The sequence below is a fragment of the Eurypyga helias genome, unplaced genomic scaffold, assembly GCF_000690775.1.
Source record: "Eurypyga helias isolate BGI_N326 unplaced genomic scaffold, ASM69077v1 scaffold616, whole genome shotgun sequence".
NCBI lineage: Eukaryota > Metazoa > Chordata > Aves > Eurypygiformes > Eurypygidae > Eurypyga > Eurypyga helias.
The window spans coordinates 6,810-22,315 of NW_010258328.1; the positions used below are offsets into that span (position 1 = coordinate 6,810).

Consider the following 15,506-nt stretch of genomic DNA (forward strand, 5'->3'; position numbering starts at 1 on the left):
TGTACTCCAAAGATGTAAGCTGGGACCAGAAGAGGAGTGATACCTAAACAAAGCAATAGTGGTAGAACAAGAAGTAGCCATTAAAAAAAATGCAGTCTAGTGTGTTTTCCCAAAATAGCCCTCCGTCTAGAGTCACAGGGCAAGAACACAGCTAGTTTTAACATGGAGTTTTATCACATTTTAATGTGGCAGCAAGAAGTGACATGAACAAGGGTTGATGACCTAGACAGTGCCTTCCACTTCTTCATCCTGTGTTTGGAAAAGGCCAAATGAGAAGTTGGTCACCTCAGCTACCTATGCTGAGTGGGAAACATCCTTTATCATGATGTTCAAAGCAAGCAGCAGTAGAGCAGGAACAGCTCATGCTGCAGGAAAAATCTGCAGTGCCAGCTTGTGTTCACGTCGGCAGCTAAGCACGGCATCTTCCATCCCTTCAGTCTTATGCAGTATTTCCAATTCTCAGGTCTGCTTTCCTCCCTTCAGTACTGAAGTTTAAGTTCTTTACCTTTTCAAGTCTCTTTAATTTTCACTGTTTACGGGTTTTTCTATCTTTTTCTGCCTTACCACTCCAACCATACTTTCTATATTTCTCATATTGGCACTGTCCTTAGAGAATATTTTTGTCAGTTCTGTCTTTCCAATGTTTTATCCTTTGATATTTTTCAGTAGTTTGGCACAGTCCTCAGTTAACTGTGTAAAGGTAACACAAAGGAGAAAAAGCCATCCAGAGTTTAGTGTATAAGCCTTGGATACATTAGTTAAAGGTTAAATTTCCCATTCTCTCGGTGAATCCTTGCATGGCTTTGAGCCTGAGGCATTCAGAGATCGTTTGCTAATTGCACACCCAAGCATTGTAACGTTACCCAAAATGGTAAAGGAAGCTAAGGGACAAAAAATGACAACAGTATCTTTAGGCCTTATAAAGGGGATTGTGTACATATTTACCAATATGCAAATACCAGAAGTGCAGTATAATTTTTGTTTGTTTGTTTTATTTTAATGTAATTTTGTAAAGGTTGCCTGGCTCACTGTTTACAAGTATACAAAGAACACCATCTTTTCCAGGCACAGTCCCCATTGGGTAGTTCAGACAGTATTTGTCCAGACTATCAAATACTGAAAACTGGTAGCACAGTACTGGGCTAAGTGCTGGCAGTATGGTGTAGTAATTCAGGTAACAGAGTAATTGGAGTATTTGAATGTAATTTTGTAAAGGTTGCCTGGCTCACTGTTTACAAGTATACAAAGAACACCATCTTTTCCAGGCACAGTCCCCATTGGGTAGTTCAGACAGTATTTGTCCAGACTATCAAATACTGAAAACTGGTAGCACAGTACTGGGCTAAGTGCTGGCAGTATGGTGTAGTAATTCAGGTAACAGAGTAATTGGAGTAATTGATAAAGGATTTAATTGCAACTCCAACTCCTCCTCATAAATAGCTCATAGCAGGGTCCTGATTCCGGATGAAGGCTCTTTGGCACTGCTTCAATACAAAGAGAATGTTGGTACTAGCCAGTCTCCTTGCCTGCTGGCTCACCAGCTTTTAGGTACAGTTAAGTTCTCCAGGAGGAAACTGATCTTAATTGAATAGCTCTGAAACCACTAATTTAACCTTAGATAAATCAATGTTGTCATGGACCAAAGATGTCCAGAACCTTTTGTAGATTTTTCTTCTCGAAACCACCCAATGTGAAGTAATAACCAAGACAAGACAGGGCTTACATATGTTGTCTGGTCTGAATAGTAAATTTTTCAGAGTATCTACCGACCTCTTAAACTGAATCTGAGACAGTAAACCAGGGAATTGACCAGAAATAATGACTCAGGCTAGTGATACAATTTCTTTTCTTGAGGCGTTTAATGTGGGAAGTGCTCCAATAAAAGGCTAGTAAGTATGTCCATCATTGGAGGATGCAGTATGATTGAGGCTTTTAAGGTGTTTAAGTCAGTTGCATAGAAATGGTGAACATTGTAAAGAAACTGCAGGTTAATAGTAAAGAAAACCTATTAAATATCAAGTCGTTGTCTTCCCACTGCAGGACTTTATGCAGTATCTGCTCTGATTTCCTGAATATAATAGGGTTCTCACCTTGAACCTACACTGGTATTCATATGTTTAAGTTTACAGAGACAATTATGGTCACTTAATCTGACTACAAGCATCAGAAAAAAACCCCAAACATAATTGAGTTTTGAGAGGTGGCTGTGTCAATCCTGTGCTAACTACGGAGCCTTCGGCTGACTTGCACGCACCCTCTGGCTACTTGTCTGTCTTTCCAGGACCTTCACCGTTCCTCTTCATGACCAGGCTCCTGTTAAATGTAGTCAACTCTAAGACCAATCTTTTGCCACTTCTGAAGCGCAGAATAACCCTTGCTGACGACTAGTTCAGGTTTCTCTGTATATGGTAGTCTATCCAAAATACATCTCGTTTGCCACATTCTTCCACATAACACCTCTGTAATTCTTCTCCATTTCCTTTCTCTCTCTAAATTTGCAGTGCTCCTAACAATGCTTAATTTATACTCCTCTTTCACTTCACCTGTTATTTGTGTTCTCTTGCATTTTCCATTTAAAAAAAAGTCCAGATTCCATGTGTGCATACCATCATTTTGTTCTTCCTTTAAAAACTTAGGATTGTGTTCAGTCTTAAATTACCTTCACCCCACTGAATCCACCCTGTTTTCCTAGCCGCATTACGTTATCACAACCCAGAAATTCTCACCTCCTGCTGGGATTTCCTGGAATTGAAAAGTTTTAAGCCGTTTAGCTGCTGCCAGGTTCTCCTCGGGATCGCTCTGCATACTGCTGTTTGCCTTACGCCTGTTGACCATTATGGCCTGAGTCAGCCTGCTTATTTTTTTTAAAGCAGGAGGAGTCTTTATGGTCCTTCAACCCCAACCAGCAGGTAGTAAGGACACTTGCCCAAAATTCCTACCAAGTTTTCAGCCACTTACCACGCTGAATGCAGAAAGGGTTGCTGCTTGGCAAGCTCCGTTCAGCCAGCTCCTTGTCAAATCCTGGTTGCTACTGGCTCTTTTCACTTGGAATCAGTCCCATGACGGTGGGTGCGGACCTGCCCACATGGTGTCTAATTATAGGCTTTGTGTGGGTGAGTGAGAACCTTTGTGCGAATGATACCCCTATTGGTGGATATAACAGATGTTGCCTTTTTTATGTCTTGTCATATCTAATTCATCAAAATCTTCACCTGTTGAAGTTTTTTTATGGGTTTCAAGAAAAGCAAGACAAGGCCGTTTTAACCCTTGAAGGAGTTGTTGTATGCAACACTTACGCAGCCAATGTGAAACGCTTATCTCTAAGCTCCTGTTACAGGCAATGGGGTGAGTCCGCTCTGCGGGGCAGTTCAGAACAGGAGCTTCATTTTGCTGTTCCTCTGTGTCAGCCAGTGGAAGTCACTAGCGATGTTTGTTATCTGTTTGATGTATAAGACTCATGAAGTAAACCCTTGTACGTTTTTGTATAATCAAGCCTGTTCATATTTTTTTAGCTAGAGCAGCTTAGTTTCTTTTAAAAAGGGAGAGTAAGAAAAGTTGTGTTACAATTTAGGGAGAAAGCCTGGGCATTTATTAGCTTTTTTTTTTAGTGAAGTTGTTCAAGGTCTGTCTACCCACTACTGTTTTGACTAATATATGCCCTCTTAGGCCATGTGGCCTTTTCAGATTTGATGTCTCTGAACCAAGCTCTCTGGTTGGCATGCTCTGAATATAACTGGCATCTACTGACAACATTGTGACCAGCCTAAGCTGGAGCAGAGCAACCACAGCCAGTCAAATTCAAAATTGTGTCAGGAGGATAGGAAGAGGATGATAATCCTGTCTTTCAACTTTTTCTCTCTAATGGCTTTGACTTGTCCATCATGTAAATCTCAGCTTCTCTTCTGTGCTCTGGAGGTTGTGGGCCACAACTATGTCACAACCCAGGTCTTTCAGTTCTTGGGCAATACCTCAAGTCACTACAGTGATATCTACAGGATGGGTGCTGCCATAATAACCTGTTTAGGCAACTGTAGAAGAGCAACTGTCATCCTTCTTCAAGGAGTGATTCAAGTGCCTGAGGGCAGGAAGTAGCTTGGGTCGAATATACGGTTCATACAAGAAGCCAATTTGTGGTCTTGCGATATGTGCACTGCCTGAGAGAGAATATGATTTCAGAAATGACACCAAAGTTATAAATACTTCCATACACTCAGCTGTACATACCTCAGCTTGTAGCCATGAAAAATCAATTCAAGAGCTTCTGTCACCCTTGTAGTTTGCAGCGCCTACGTGAATGCTTGGATCTGGGTCTGGTTCTTGTTTGCTGATACATGGCACTGCTTTGCACCACTGTATGATGGTGTTCGTGAGAAGTCTCGGAAGTATCTGGAGGAAGCAGCAGTGACTGGATTCATATTTAATTGCTGCTTACACTGAAAACACATGTAATTTCAGATAAGACAGAACAGATCTAGCTCATAAGAAAGTCGAGTCTATGTTCATTGACAGCAGGAGGGAAATCTGACAGCAGTTATAGGACCTGTATCTCCTAAGAATGATGTCACTGATTAGATAAAACTGTGAAGGAATGAATTCGGAGAGCTATGGAAAAGAGATAAGGAATGTCATGCACCCAATTTGTCAAAATACTGGCATGTAAGTTAGATGGAAAGCAGCAAGTGAAACTGGTGCCTCTATTAATGATGAAACATCTTCAGAAATTGCTGAACATCTTTGTGTGAAAATTAGATGTCTGAAATTCTTCTTAGGGGACCAGGATTGCTGGATATGCTCAAATATTTCTTCTGTAGTTTCCAGAGTTAGTTCTTTGAGTGTGAGTGGTGAAACGGTGCCACTGAGCACACCCCCCACAGCCTGCCCCCTATACCGTTACAAACTGAAATAGAATTACTCACTTGCAAGAATATTTCTGGGGACAAATGTACACAAGTAACTGAGAACATCATTTGGCAGGAATTTGAATTCACTAACTTATTTAGTTTGCTTTTTCATCTGCTCTATATGCTGATAAGTGACAGTTTAGTTGATACAGGGGGACCACATAGATTTTCACGCTACGAATGTGTTTCAGAGGGAATACACAGTGGTGCAGATTAATGTAGGTGAGTATGACAAGTCAGAATTAATAGTAAAAGAGAATTTATAGCCCTTGTAGGGTTTTGAGGTTGACCTTCTTTTTAGGAATGGTCGGTTTTTCTGGGTCTGGTTTTATGTCTTAAGAGAAACAGTAGGTTTTTATGGACATTAAGAAAAGGCTGGCTTTTGCAATCGCCTCTGACATTATGCAAGTGACCACATCCAGGTGGTTTTATAAATATCAGCTTGAGGATTATCAAAGAGTGAAATGCATTCTGATAGTACTGGCCTTCACATAGGTAGGAAAAAGAAGATCAAAACACTCACTGAAAATCATGTTCTCCAAAGGAATCTCGGCAACTGTTTCAAGTGCAGTGTTATGCAAGTTATCAAGGCTTTCATAGACAGGTGAATAAAATTGTAAAAGCAACATTTTTCTCTCATTACTCTTTCAGACTGAAGATGGTTAACTTTTTTTTTTTTTTTTTTTAATCTTGTCTGGATGTCTTCTGGAAGTAGCTTTGTGTATTCCATCCCCTAGAGAATAGCTAATATGTGTAGGCAAAGTCCACTCACCATCCTGGAGAATATTACATTTAGTCTCTGAGTGGCAGAGCCATGAATAAAAGGCTTTCTTGATATTTCTGTTGTCTAACTGCAATGAGTTCATTCTGGTCAAATGAAGAAGTCTTATATTGAATAAAGGCAAAACCAATTTGCCTTAGTGTATCCTTTCTGGTATTGCACAAAAGGTAATAAAAATACTTTGGAAATAATAAATATTTATCACCTTCCATAATACATTCTGTCTGCTAATTAAATCAGTCAAAGCATGCAAAGATAATGTTAACTTCTGGCTTTCTGAGCTGGAGACTTATGGAGCAGAATATTGTTTTAAGGAAATGACACTAGGGCAGAATTTTAGAGCAGATGATGAAAGTAACCGAAGACAGAGGAGTCTGTAGGGACAGCCAGGGTTTCTTTACAGGTAATGGGCCAAATTAAAGGGAAGAGGGTGAAGTCTGTTATTGTGAGTGCCTCTATTCTATTAAATCTATTAATACTAGAATTTTAAACTTATTTGAAAGAAGGAACTGAAATAAAAGGGAATAACTGTAGATTTTTTTCCTTGGAGTTTGAAAGGCAAAGGCAAACCTTCTTGAATGTTCAGATTGATAAAAGGTTGATAACAGCTGTCTCTGAACAGCTCTGATACAACCCAGTGGCTCAGAACCAAGCTGTATAGATAGGGCTCTGGACATCTCCTATGTTAGGTCGCCAGCTTTTCTAGTGTCAAAATAAGGAAAAATTATGGGATAAAAAGGGATGACACCAGTGCCAGCTTGTATTTTCACATATTGCTTACAATTCTGGTGTTGCAAGATGCTTGCCCCATCCAACCTTGCGGTAGCTGGGAGGAGAGGGATGTTTTTCTGCATCACAGCAATGTAGGCGTGCTCTGTTTGTGCGAAGGGTGGTGATGATGCATGCTCTTTCCGGAAGTTTTTAGATCCTTGATAGTTAAAGATAAGGAACAGATTCTTGGCGCTGTTTTATCTTGGAAATAGGCCATTTGGGGATGCTATCAACTTCTGCTTCCTAATTATTGGAAACAATGTAACTATAAAGCAGATCGGAGATTATTTGAAATTACAAAATTTGTAAAAAAGAAGAGAGCCGCGAGTTCGTAGGGAGTCTGTGAAGACAGATTTGCTGATGGGTCAGTGGCAATTTTTCACCCTCCCAGTGGCAACTCCAACCCCAGTCAGCTTTGATTTTGGAAGAATAACCCAAATAAATCTTTGTGAATTCCCAATATTTTCATTTTTGCTTTTGTCCCAGGAGCCTGTCGAACATAACTGTTAGAGCCAGGGATTACACAGAATACCCTGATTGCATTAAAGACTCAGCAAAACCACTTCCCAAAGATTTTGTTTTACCTTCTATATAGCAGACACGCATTTGGGAATCGGAGCCTGCTGTAGGAAAATTTTCACTGAGGAAAGAGAGTGGGGGTACTGTAGGTAAATAATTTCTCTATAAAAATATCCAGGAGGAAATGCAGGAGAAGGGAGGGAGGCCATGCCCCTGCAAGAATGCTAACTGGGAATATAGACTTGCTCCCAGGCGATGTGATCTTTCCAGTGTGTTGGTAAACTGGTATGACACAACTATGGGCTGAAAAAATTAAAACCAGATCTCAGTTCTACCAGAAGTGCCTTCAGGATGTGTGTTCTCAGGCACTGAGCCTCTGTAATTCTTCACTCACTTCTGGCATGTCAAAGATAAAAACTCTAACCTAAACTAAATGTAAAGGGAGAAGTCAGAAAAACTTATCTAAATGCAGCTATGTAGGAAAGAATTAGCATTTCTTGGGGCAACAGAAGCCTGAAGAGAGAAACAAAAATCATGAAAACTCATGTGGGAACACATGAAATGGAGATCCTGCATATTATCTAGAGGGGAAAAAAAAAAAAGTCTGATGTATTTTTTTTTTCTTGGAGAAAATTAGTTTCCCATGGAGTTTCTATAAGGAAAGATGCTGGCAAGTGGCCAGGCTATAAAATGATATAATCAGAAAGGAGATAGTCCTAAAGGCAGAACGAAGGCACTGGGGAAGCCTTGTCAAGCTTCATCTCTGACAAAGTTGAAAGCCCAAAAGGACTTTTAGAATGAACTGTGCAGTGAGTTTGTTTCCTGCAAATTTGTTGTTCATTCAGGATTTTATCAATATATTCTAGGATACTAAAATAAAGTGAAAAACTCTGAATAGTCACAGAAACAAAATAGGATCAAAAGTGGAGAGAGAGACTGCCTGAACTGATAATTGAGGTCTTTAATTGATTTTACTTACCCTTACTTTTTTTTTTCTGGGCTCACAGGTATTTATGAAAGACTTTTTGATAGACTGTGCTTTTTTAGGAAGAAGACAGTTTGCTGTGCTATGCAATAGAATATTTTATTCCTGTTAATGTATAACTGATAAAAATGCTTCCTGTTTTCGTATTAGTATACCTGCACATATCGCTTTAAGACAAGCATACTGTTCCTCCTAAAAGTATTTTTCTGATGTTACCTCATCTGTATTTACTTTATATGTAAGTGGAGCAGAGAGTGAGTGTGCTGGATTACTTATTGCTGTTCCCTTCTTCTGTAAAAGATTTAAGAGGTTTGTTTGTATGTGTGTTTGTTTTACCCCATTGCCAGAAGAGAGTCACGAGAGAAAAGGGACTGAGGCTGAATGCTTTATAATGGCTTTGTTAGTAATTTACCTTTTGGCACAGTTTTTGCAGTGTACAAATGCTTAAGGACTATTGAATGAAATTTGTATTGTAATTCTGAAGCACTCATAGTATTGCAGAATATTTAATGTAAAAGACTGAATGCAAATCTAATATGTCTATAAAAACCCTAGACAAATGAAGAATGTTTGACTAAAAAAAGCACTACCTTTCAACATGACAGCCAAACATGTCAAATGGTGCATCTCACTTGACATTATAAATGTGCAATTTAAATTGTTCTAAAAATCTGTCTTACCTAGTTCTGATGATATGAAAGAATTACCTGTTCCAGTCTTTGTGAAAGGCAGATTGTCTTGTGAAGTATTAAACCCTTGCATTTTCTGGGCTGTCTCCATTAATACAAAGCGATAGTATTCAAAGGTCTCATATAAATAACAATTTTAATTTTTAAATACAGAAAGAAATAGGATGAAGACATTGATATCAGCAATACAGAGCTAATGTCAATATTTTTTTTAAACCTTTTGCTTATAAAAATTAATGTCTTGCTCTGTCTATACATTTATTGGCAAAGTAGTGCAGTTTTGATGCTTACTATAACAAATGATGAAAACTAGCTCAAGAAGGAGTATATGACAAAAATGCGAAACAGGACAACAAAAGAGAAAGAAATGAATGTATTGTTTTATTTTTAGCTGAACTGATTGGATGAGAAAATGCATATTTTTAAGTGGGCTAAGCAGCTGGACCACATATTTAGCAGAAGATATCAGCCCATATAAGTTGTTATGTTTTCATAGATTCATAGGATGGTTTGGGTTGGAAGGGACCTTAAAGATCATCCAGTTCCAACACCCCTGCCATGGGCAAGGACACCTTCCACTAGACCAGGTTGCCCAAAGTACCATCCAACCTGGCCTTGAACACTTCCAGGGATGGGACATCTACAGTGTCGCTGGGCAACCTGTTCCAGTGCTTCACCACCCTCTCTGTGAAGAATTCCTTCCTTTGATCTAAACTAAATATAACTCCTTTCAGTTTAAAGCCATTACTCCTTTTCCTGTCAGTACAGGCCCTTGTAATAAGTCCCCCATCCAGCATTCCTGTAGTGCTTGCCCCCGCCCCCCAGGCACTGGAAGGCTGCAATAAGGTCTCCCTGGACCCTTCTCCAGGCTGAACCCCCCCAACTCTCTCAGCCTGTCCCCTCAGCAGAGGTGTTCCAGCCCTCTGAGCATCTTTTTGGCTTCTGAACTTGCTCCAAGAGGTCCGTGTCCTTCTTATGTTAGGGGCCACAGACCTGGATGCAGAACTGCAGGTGGGGGTCTCACAAGAGTGGGGTAGAGGAGGAGAATTGCCTCCCTTGACCTGCTAGTCACGCTGCTCTGGATACAGCCCAGGATACAGGTGGTTTTCTGGGCTGCCAGCGCACACGGCTGGCTCATGTTCAGCTTTGCATCCACCAGTACCCCCAAGTCCTTCTCCTCAGGGCTGCTTTCTATCCACTCTCCACCCAGCCTGTGCTTGTGCTTGGGATTGCCCCAACTCAGGTGCAGGACCTTGCACTTGGCCTTGTTGAACTCCATGAGGTTGGCAGTGGCCCACCTCTGCAGCCTGTCAAGGTCCCTCTGGATGGCATCCCTTCCCTCCAGCATGTCAGCCACACCACACAGCTTGGTGTCATCAGCAAACTTGCTGAGGGTGCACTCAGTCCCAAAGCCCAAGATGTTGAACAGCACTGGTCCCAATCCTGACCTCTGAGGAACACCACTGGCCTGCACTTGGACATTGAGGCATTGACTACAACTCTGAGTGCAACAACCCAGACAGTTCCTTATCCTCCGAGTGGTCCACCTGTCAAATGCATGTCTCTCCAATTTAGAGGCAAGGATGTGATGCAGGACAATGTCAAATGTTTGTACCTGGGGTTGTGTTGTACTTCTGCAGGGGAGTGCAGAAGAGGGAATCCCTAATTACACAAGAAGGGGGTTGGGATAGATGAAGATGAGTTCCCTGCTTGTCAGGGTTTCTGGATCCTACTGTGCATGGGTGGAGATAAGGGTACTCGAGCAGTGAGTCTGAGGAAGTAGACAGCTGGTTTGTCAACTTTTTGCTGCAAACCTCCCAAGGAAGCTCCTCTGGCAAACTTCATAGGAGGTGACTGGATTCTCATATCTCAAAATTATTGCTGCAGAAATTTAAATACTACTGTTTGTCACTCACATTTAGCCTTGTGCAACGCATCTCGTTAACACCTTCTGGTAAACCTCACTAGAAGTATTCTGGACTAGCTGGTTGTTAGGATGGGACAGAACAGAGCTGCCCAACATGATTCACACACAGGATTCCTGCAGCTAAATGACAAACCTCGCATCAGACTTAAAAATTAGCTGTATGTCTTAGACCACAGTGTGCAATTAAAAACCAAAAGGATTTTTGTGGGCAGCTTGATTAAAACAGCAAAAACAACCTTAGCTTGTTTTGGCTGATGCTGAGAACTCTTAGCAGTTTGTTTTTTGTTAACCAGTATAATAAAAACGCTGCCAAATTTTCAAGGGTAATGTCATATTGTAATGTAAATAATGCAGTTCAGGCCTGAATTCAGTGGCTTCAGGAAGGGAGAGGTAGAGGTGGAAAATTCAGCTTCCTCAGTAAAGAGCAAATAGTTACTTTGCAAGCTGCCAGAAAATTGAAGATCCTCAATAATGCAACGTAGTTTTAATAACGAAGATGAGAGGTGGATAACTATTTGCTCTTTACTGAGCAAGCTGAATTTCTTTGCAAGCTGCCAGAAAATTGAAGATCCTCAATAATGCAACGTAGTTTTAATAACGAAGATGCCTGTTTCAGGTATAGAGGAGTAGTCCAGGCTCACGCAGTATTCAGCAGAACTGAATAGAGCGCTTCAGTAAGTTCTTCCCCCGGAAAAAGACAACAATCAAATATTTTGCTGTACATTAAGCTGTCTTGCTTGGCACATGGTGAACTTTGATGGCAGTTTCTCTCACGGAATACTGTACAACCTGGTGTGCTGTCTCAGCTCCTAAGCAGTCTTTTGGATATGCTGCTAAAATGCTGTTTAAATGTGTTCTTCAGGAAGAATGAACATGTCAGACAATGCTATTTGGACTGTGATTATTTTTATATTAGAAATTATTCCTCATACTCCTGATATAGAAGTAATCAGATGCTTCTGAAAGCATGCAAGTGTCCTTTTCCTGAAAAGGTATTTAGGCACTATTATAGAATTTGGCTGTCTATGAGCCTTTTTGATTTTCTCCCTGCCCCTTTTTTAATTTTTTTTTAAATTTATTTAATCTTCCTCCTACTTTTGTTCTTTTATTTTTCTACCTCCTTTTTTTCTTTTTTTTCTTTTTTTTTTTTTTTTTGTTTGCTTCTTTTAGGATGCGCCTCCTGAGATAATTAAGTGTATTTCAAAGGGGAATTAGCCAGGACTTTTTTCCTATTTTATTATTTTTCTCCTTGACTCTGAAATATGATCACACTGCATGTGTGTGTTATTAGTAAAACGCATGTTAGCTACTATTGTATCTGGAATTCTAAGAAGTGTAGCTCCCCTGCATGGATAGAAGCGACAACACTAATTTGAAAATAAAGATTTTGCAGTGGGCTGGGCAACCTTTTCATAACCTATTGAAGGAGCCTTGTTAATAGTTTGCCATTGACTGAAGGAGTGTCCTCTTCCAGACAGTGAGGGTTGCCAGCAGCGGACAACCACGGCATTAAAACTCAGCAAGGGGCCAGGGCTTGCCACGTGCTTGGCCGCACGGTTCCACAGCCGCAGAACACAGACCTGGTGGGGGAGGAAGAATTTAAAGAAATGTTTTTCAGCACAGTGGGACATTTTCTTAGCTGCTGCCCAAGATAATAAATATAAAGCTTATTTTTATTTCATGAAGATAATAAATATAATTCTTATTTTTATTTCATGTTAAGTCAAAGCATGAGTTGTAGTAGACTGAGAACATAGGGGTTTTTTACTATTTTTTTTATTTAAGAATTACTAGTCAGTGACTAATTATGAAATTTTAAGATGTGCTTTTGTTTATGCACAGACTCCATTAGCATTCTGATTTGGACAAGGAGTGCACTTCTGAAGAAAAACTCTTACTCACTTTTCCTAACTTGCCACGCTTTCGTTTACATGACAGAGTGGTATTGGGAAACATCAGCCGGATTCATTTTTTGTCAAAACTAACACTTCTGGGGCATGCCTCTTGGTTATCTAATGTACTGCAGATGCCAGTGAGTGCCTGGTCGATGGGATCAGGATGGAGTCAGCCTAAAGTACCCTGCCAAGGCAAGTATACTGTTGCATGGGGCAGAGCTGGTTCTGATGTGTTACGTGCTAATGGAATGTAGGCATACGAAACTTCAATTAGTAGAAAAACTTGTACCTTTCTTACAAGTGCAGGGCTACACTCCCTCAGAATTTCAGCTTTGATATCTCTGTCCTTTGGGGAAGTCTGGCTGCAGTGGTGAGCCGGTGGGAGTAACTGTAGTGTAGTAGGCTTGAGTGGCAAGGTATTGGTAGCCGGAGGGGCCTACAGGGGTGGCTTCTGTAAGAAGCTGCCAGAAACCTCCCCAGTGCCTGACAGAGCCAAAGCCAGCCAGCTCCTAGATGGACCCACCACTGGCCTAGGCTGGGCCCATCAGCGCTGGTGGTAGTGCCTCTGGGGTGACATGGTTAAGAAGGGGGAAATAAAATGTGCAATGGCAACTGCAGCCAGAGAAAGGAGTGAGAATATGTGAGAGGAACAGCTCTGCAGACCCCCAGGCCAGTGGAGAAGGAGGGGTGGGAGGTGCTCCAGATGCTGGAGCAGAGATTCCCTGTCAGCCAGTGGTGCCCTGCAGCCATGGAGGGTTATGGGGGGCGAGCACAGACCCATCTACAGTCTGGGGAGAACCCCATGGTGGAGCCAGGGGGATGCCTGGAGGAGGCTGTGACCCCATGGGCAGCCTGTGCTGGAACAGGCTCCTGGCAGTACCTGTGGCCCCATGGAGAGAGGAGCCCAGGCTGGAGCAGGTTTGCTGGCAGGACTGGTGATGCTGGAGGGGCCCAGGCCTGAGCTCCTGTAGGGTGTCAGCCTGGGGGAGGGACCCACATTGGAGAAGTTGGTGTATGACTGTCTCCCGTGGGAGAGACCCCATGCTGGAGCAGGTGCAGTGTGTGAGGATCCTCCCCTGAGGAGGAAGGAGTGGCAGCGACAACATGTGTTGGACTGAACTCCCATTCCCCATCCCCCTGTGCTGCTGTGGGGAAAGAGGTAGAGAAATGGGCAGCAAAGCTGAACTTAGGAAGAAGGGGAGGGAGGAAAGGTGTTTTTAGATTTAGTTTTGATTTTTCTCATCATCCTACTCTGATTTGATTGATGATAAATTAAACTAATTTCCCCAAGTTGTGTCTGTTTTGGCCATGACAGTAACTGGTGAGCGATCTCTCCCTGTCCTTGTCTTGACCCACAAGCCTTTAGTTATGCTTCTCTCCCCTGTCCAACCAAGGAGGACAGTGACAAGAGCAGCTCTGGGGGCCACCTGGCCTCCTGCCAGGGTCAACCCACCACATGCAGTCAGCAAACACCCAGATACTGTCATGAAATTTGGATTAGGCTCTTATTTTCAGTACTTAAAACACACTTGCTTTAAGAAGTATGATAGCATGCAAAGGTGTTTGTGGTATTTTCCCCATTTTTCTATTTTTGTTTGTAGCTGTCCCCACCCCAGACCCACAGAATAGAACACCATTAGACTGTGTACTCACACATTTCCATTCTCCCCAGATATTATCGTGACTTCTTCAGCTCCCATACACTCTCTGTGTACATGACCAAGATGCTTTTTCCAGAGAAACTCAACTTTTGAAATGTTCCCAGAAATTTCTGTATCAATGTAGTTCATGTATATGTTGCCTGGTTTGAAAGTTCCCCTGCCGGAAGAAAAGCACAGAAGGGATTTTCTGTGTTCTTTGCAGATGAGGTAAAACAATATGCTTCACTTGAGGCAGAAGGGGAGATGAGCTGTGGGATGCCATAAGACTTGAAGTTTTGGTAATTCTTGAAAATAAATTAAATGGTAACAATCGTATTCAGTCAGGGATGTTAGGCAAAATTTTAGGTCAGAACATGCTCTTGGAGAACATGTTCCTTGGGGTATGCACAGGGCTCTTGATACAGAACCTCATGCAGATTATTGTTAGTAGTGGTAGTGTTATTTTAATTACATATTGTTAGGATTATTGTTAGTATTATTGATATTGTGTTAGTATGATTGGTATAACTGTTTTACTAATTTATATTATTAAATTGTTCTTATCTCAACCCACGAGTTTCCTTGTCTTTTCTTCCTATTCTCCTCCACTGGAGGGAGGAGGAGGAGGTGAGCGAGCAGTGGTGTGGTTCTTGATTATTGGCTGTGATTGTCGCACGACAGCCTTTCAGGGTGAAAACACTCAGCTATCCCAGACTCTGTCAGTATTGCTATGGGGTTTATTCTAGATGTTTTTGGAAAATGAGATCTATCTTCTTCAAATAAGAGCAAGTCGGAAAGTTCTCTTGGTGTTTCTGCTTGCTCTCCACCATGAAGAAAATGGAAAATAATAATTTGCATGTGTCTATCCTGTGGTATCAGTGTTCATTATAACAGAATGCATATTACAGTGTGACATTAACATATAAATCACCTGTGGGTGTATCGCTGCCGTAGCATATTTGCAACCAAAGGTACTCCTGGTATTGAGCAGTAACAGGGTGATGTTAAAGCACACAGGAGGTTGATCTTGCACTATTTAAACTGTGCACTTGAGAAGGATCAGTTTGAGATTTAAATTCACATTTACTAGGGAAAGCCAGGCTGAGTAGACAGGAATCCCAGATGCCAGCACAGTTCATAAGCAAGCTGCAACTTTCTGTCCCACATATTCCCCAGACGAGGGAAATGATTAAATGACTGTGCATCGTGCAGCTCTTTGTCTCCTCAGAGATCACCAAACGATTTTTGAGTCCAGTGGTAGCCACAGAGCTCTTTTGCTCTTGCCCACTTTACTGTGCTGTCATCCTCAAAAAAGAAAATACAGAGCAAGAGAGACCAGCAAGCAGATTTTGGCCTCAGTCTGGGGAACTTCAGGCACTTGGCAGCTGCTTCAGTTAC

At 41.6% G+C, this 15,506-nt stretch overlaps 1 protein-coding gene across 1 annotated transcript in view; it reads right to left on the bottom strand.

The window, feature by feature from the left end:
* Nucleotides 1–4,286: 4,286 nt before the first annotated feature.
* The window catches only part of LOC104511590 (pancreatic lipase-related protein 2-like), a 28,149-nt gene continuing 16,929 nt past the window's right edge, over nucleotides 4,287–15,506 (bottom strand). Inside the window, exon 11 of the mRNA XM_010154277.1 lies at nucleotides 4,287–4,433. Coding sequence (XP_010152579.1) covers nucleotides 4,287–4,433 — 147 coding nt within the window. The remainder of the gene's footprint in view (nucleotides 4,434–15,506) is intronic.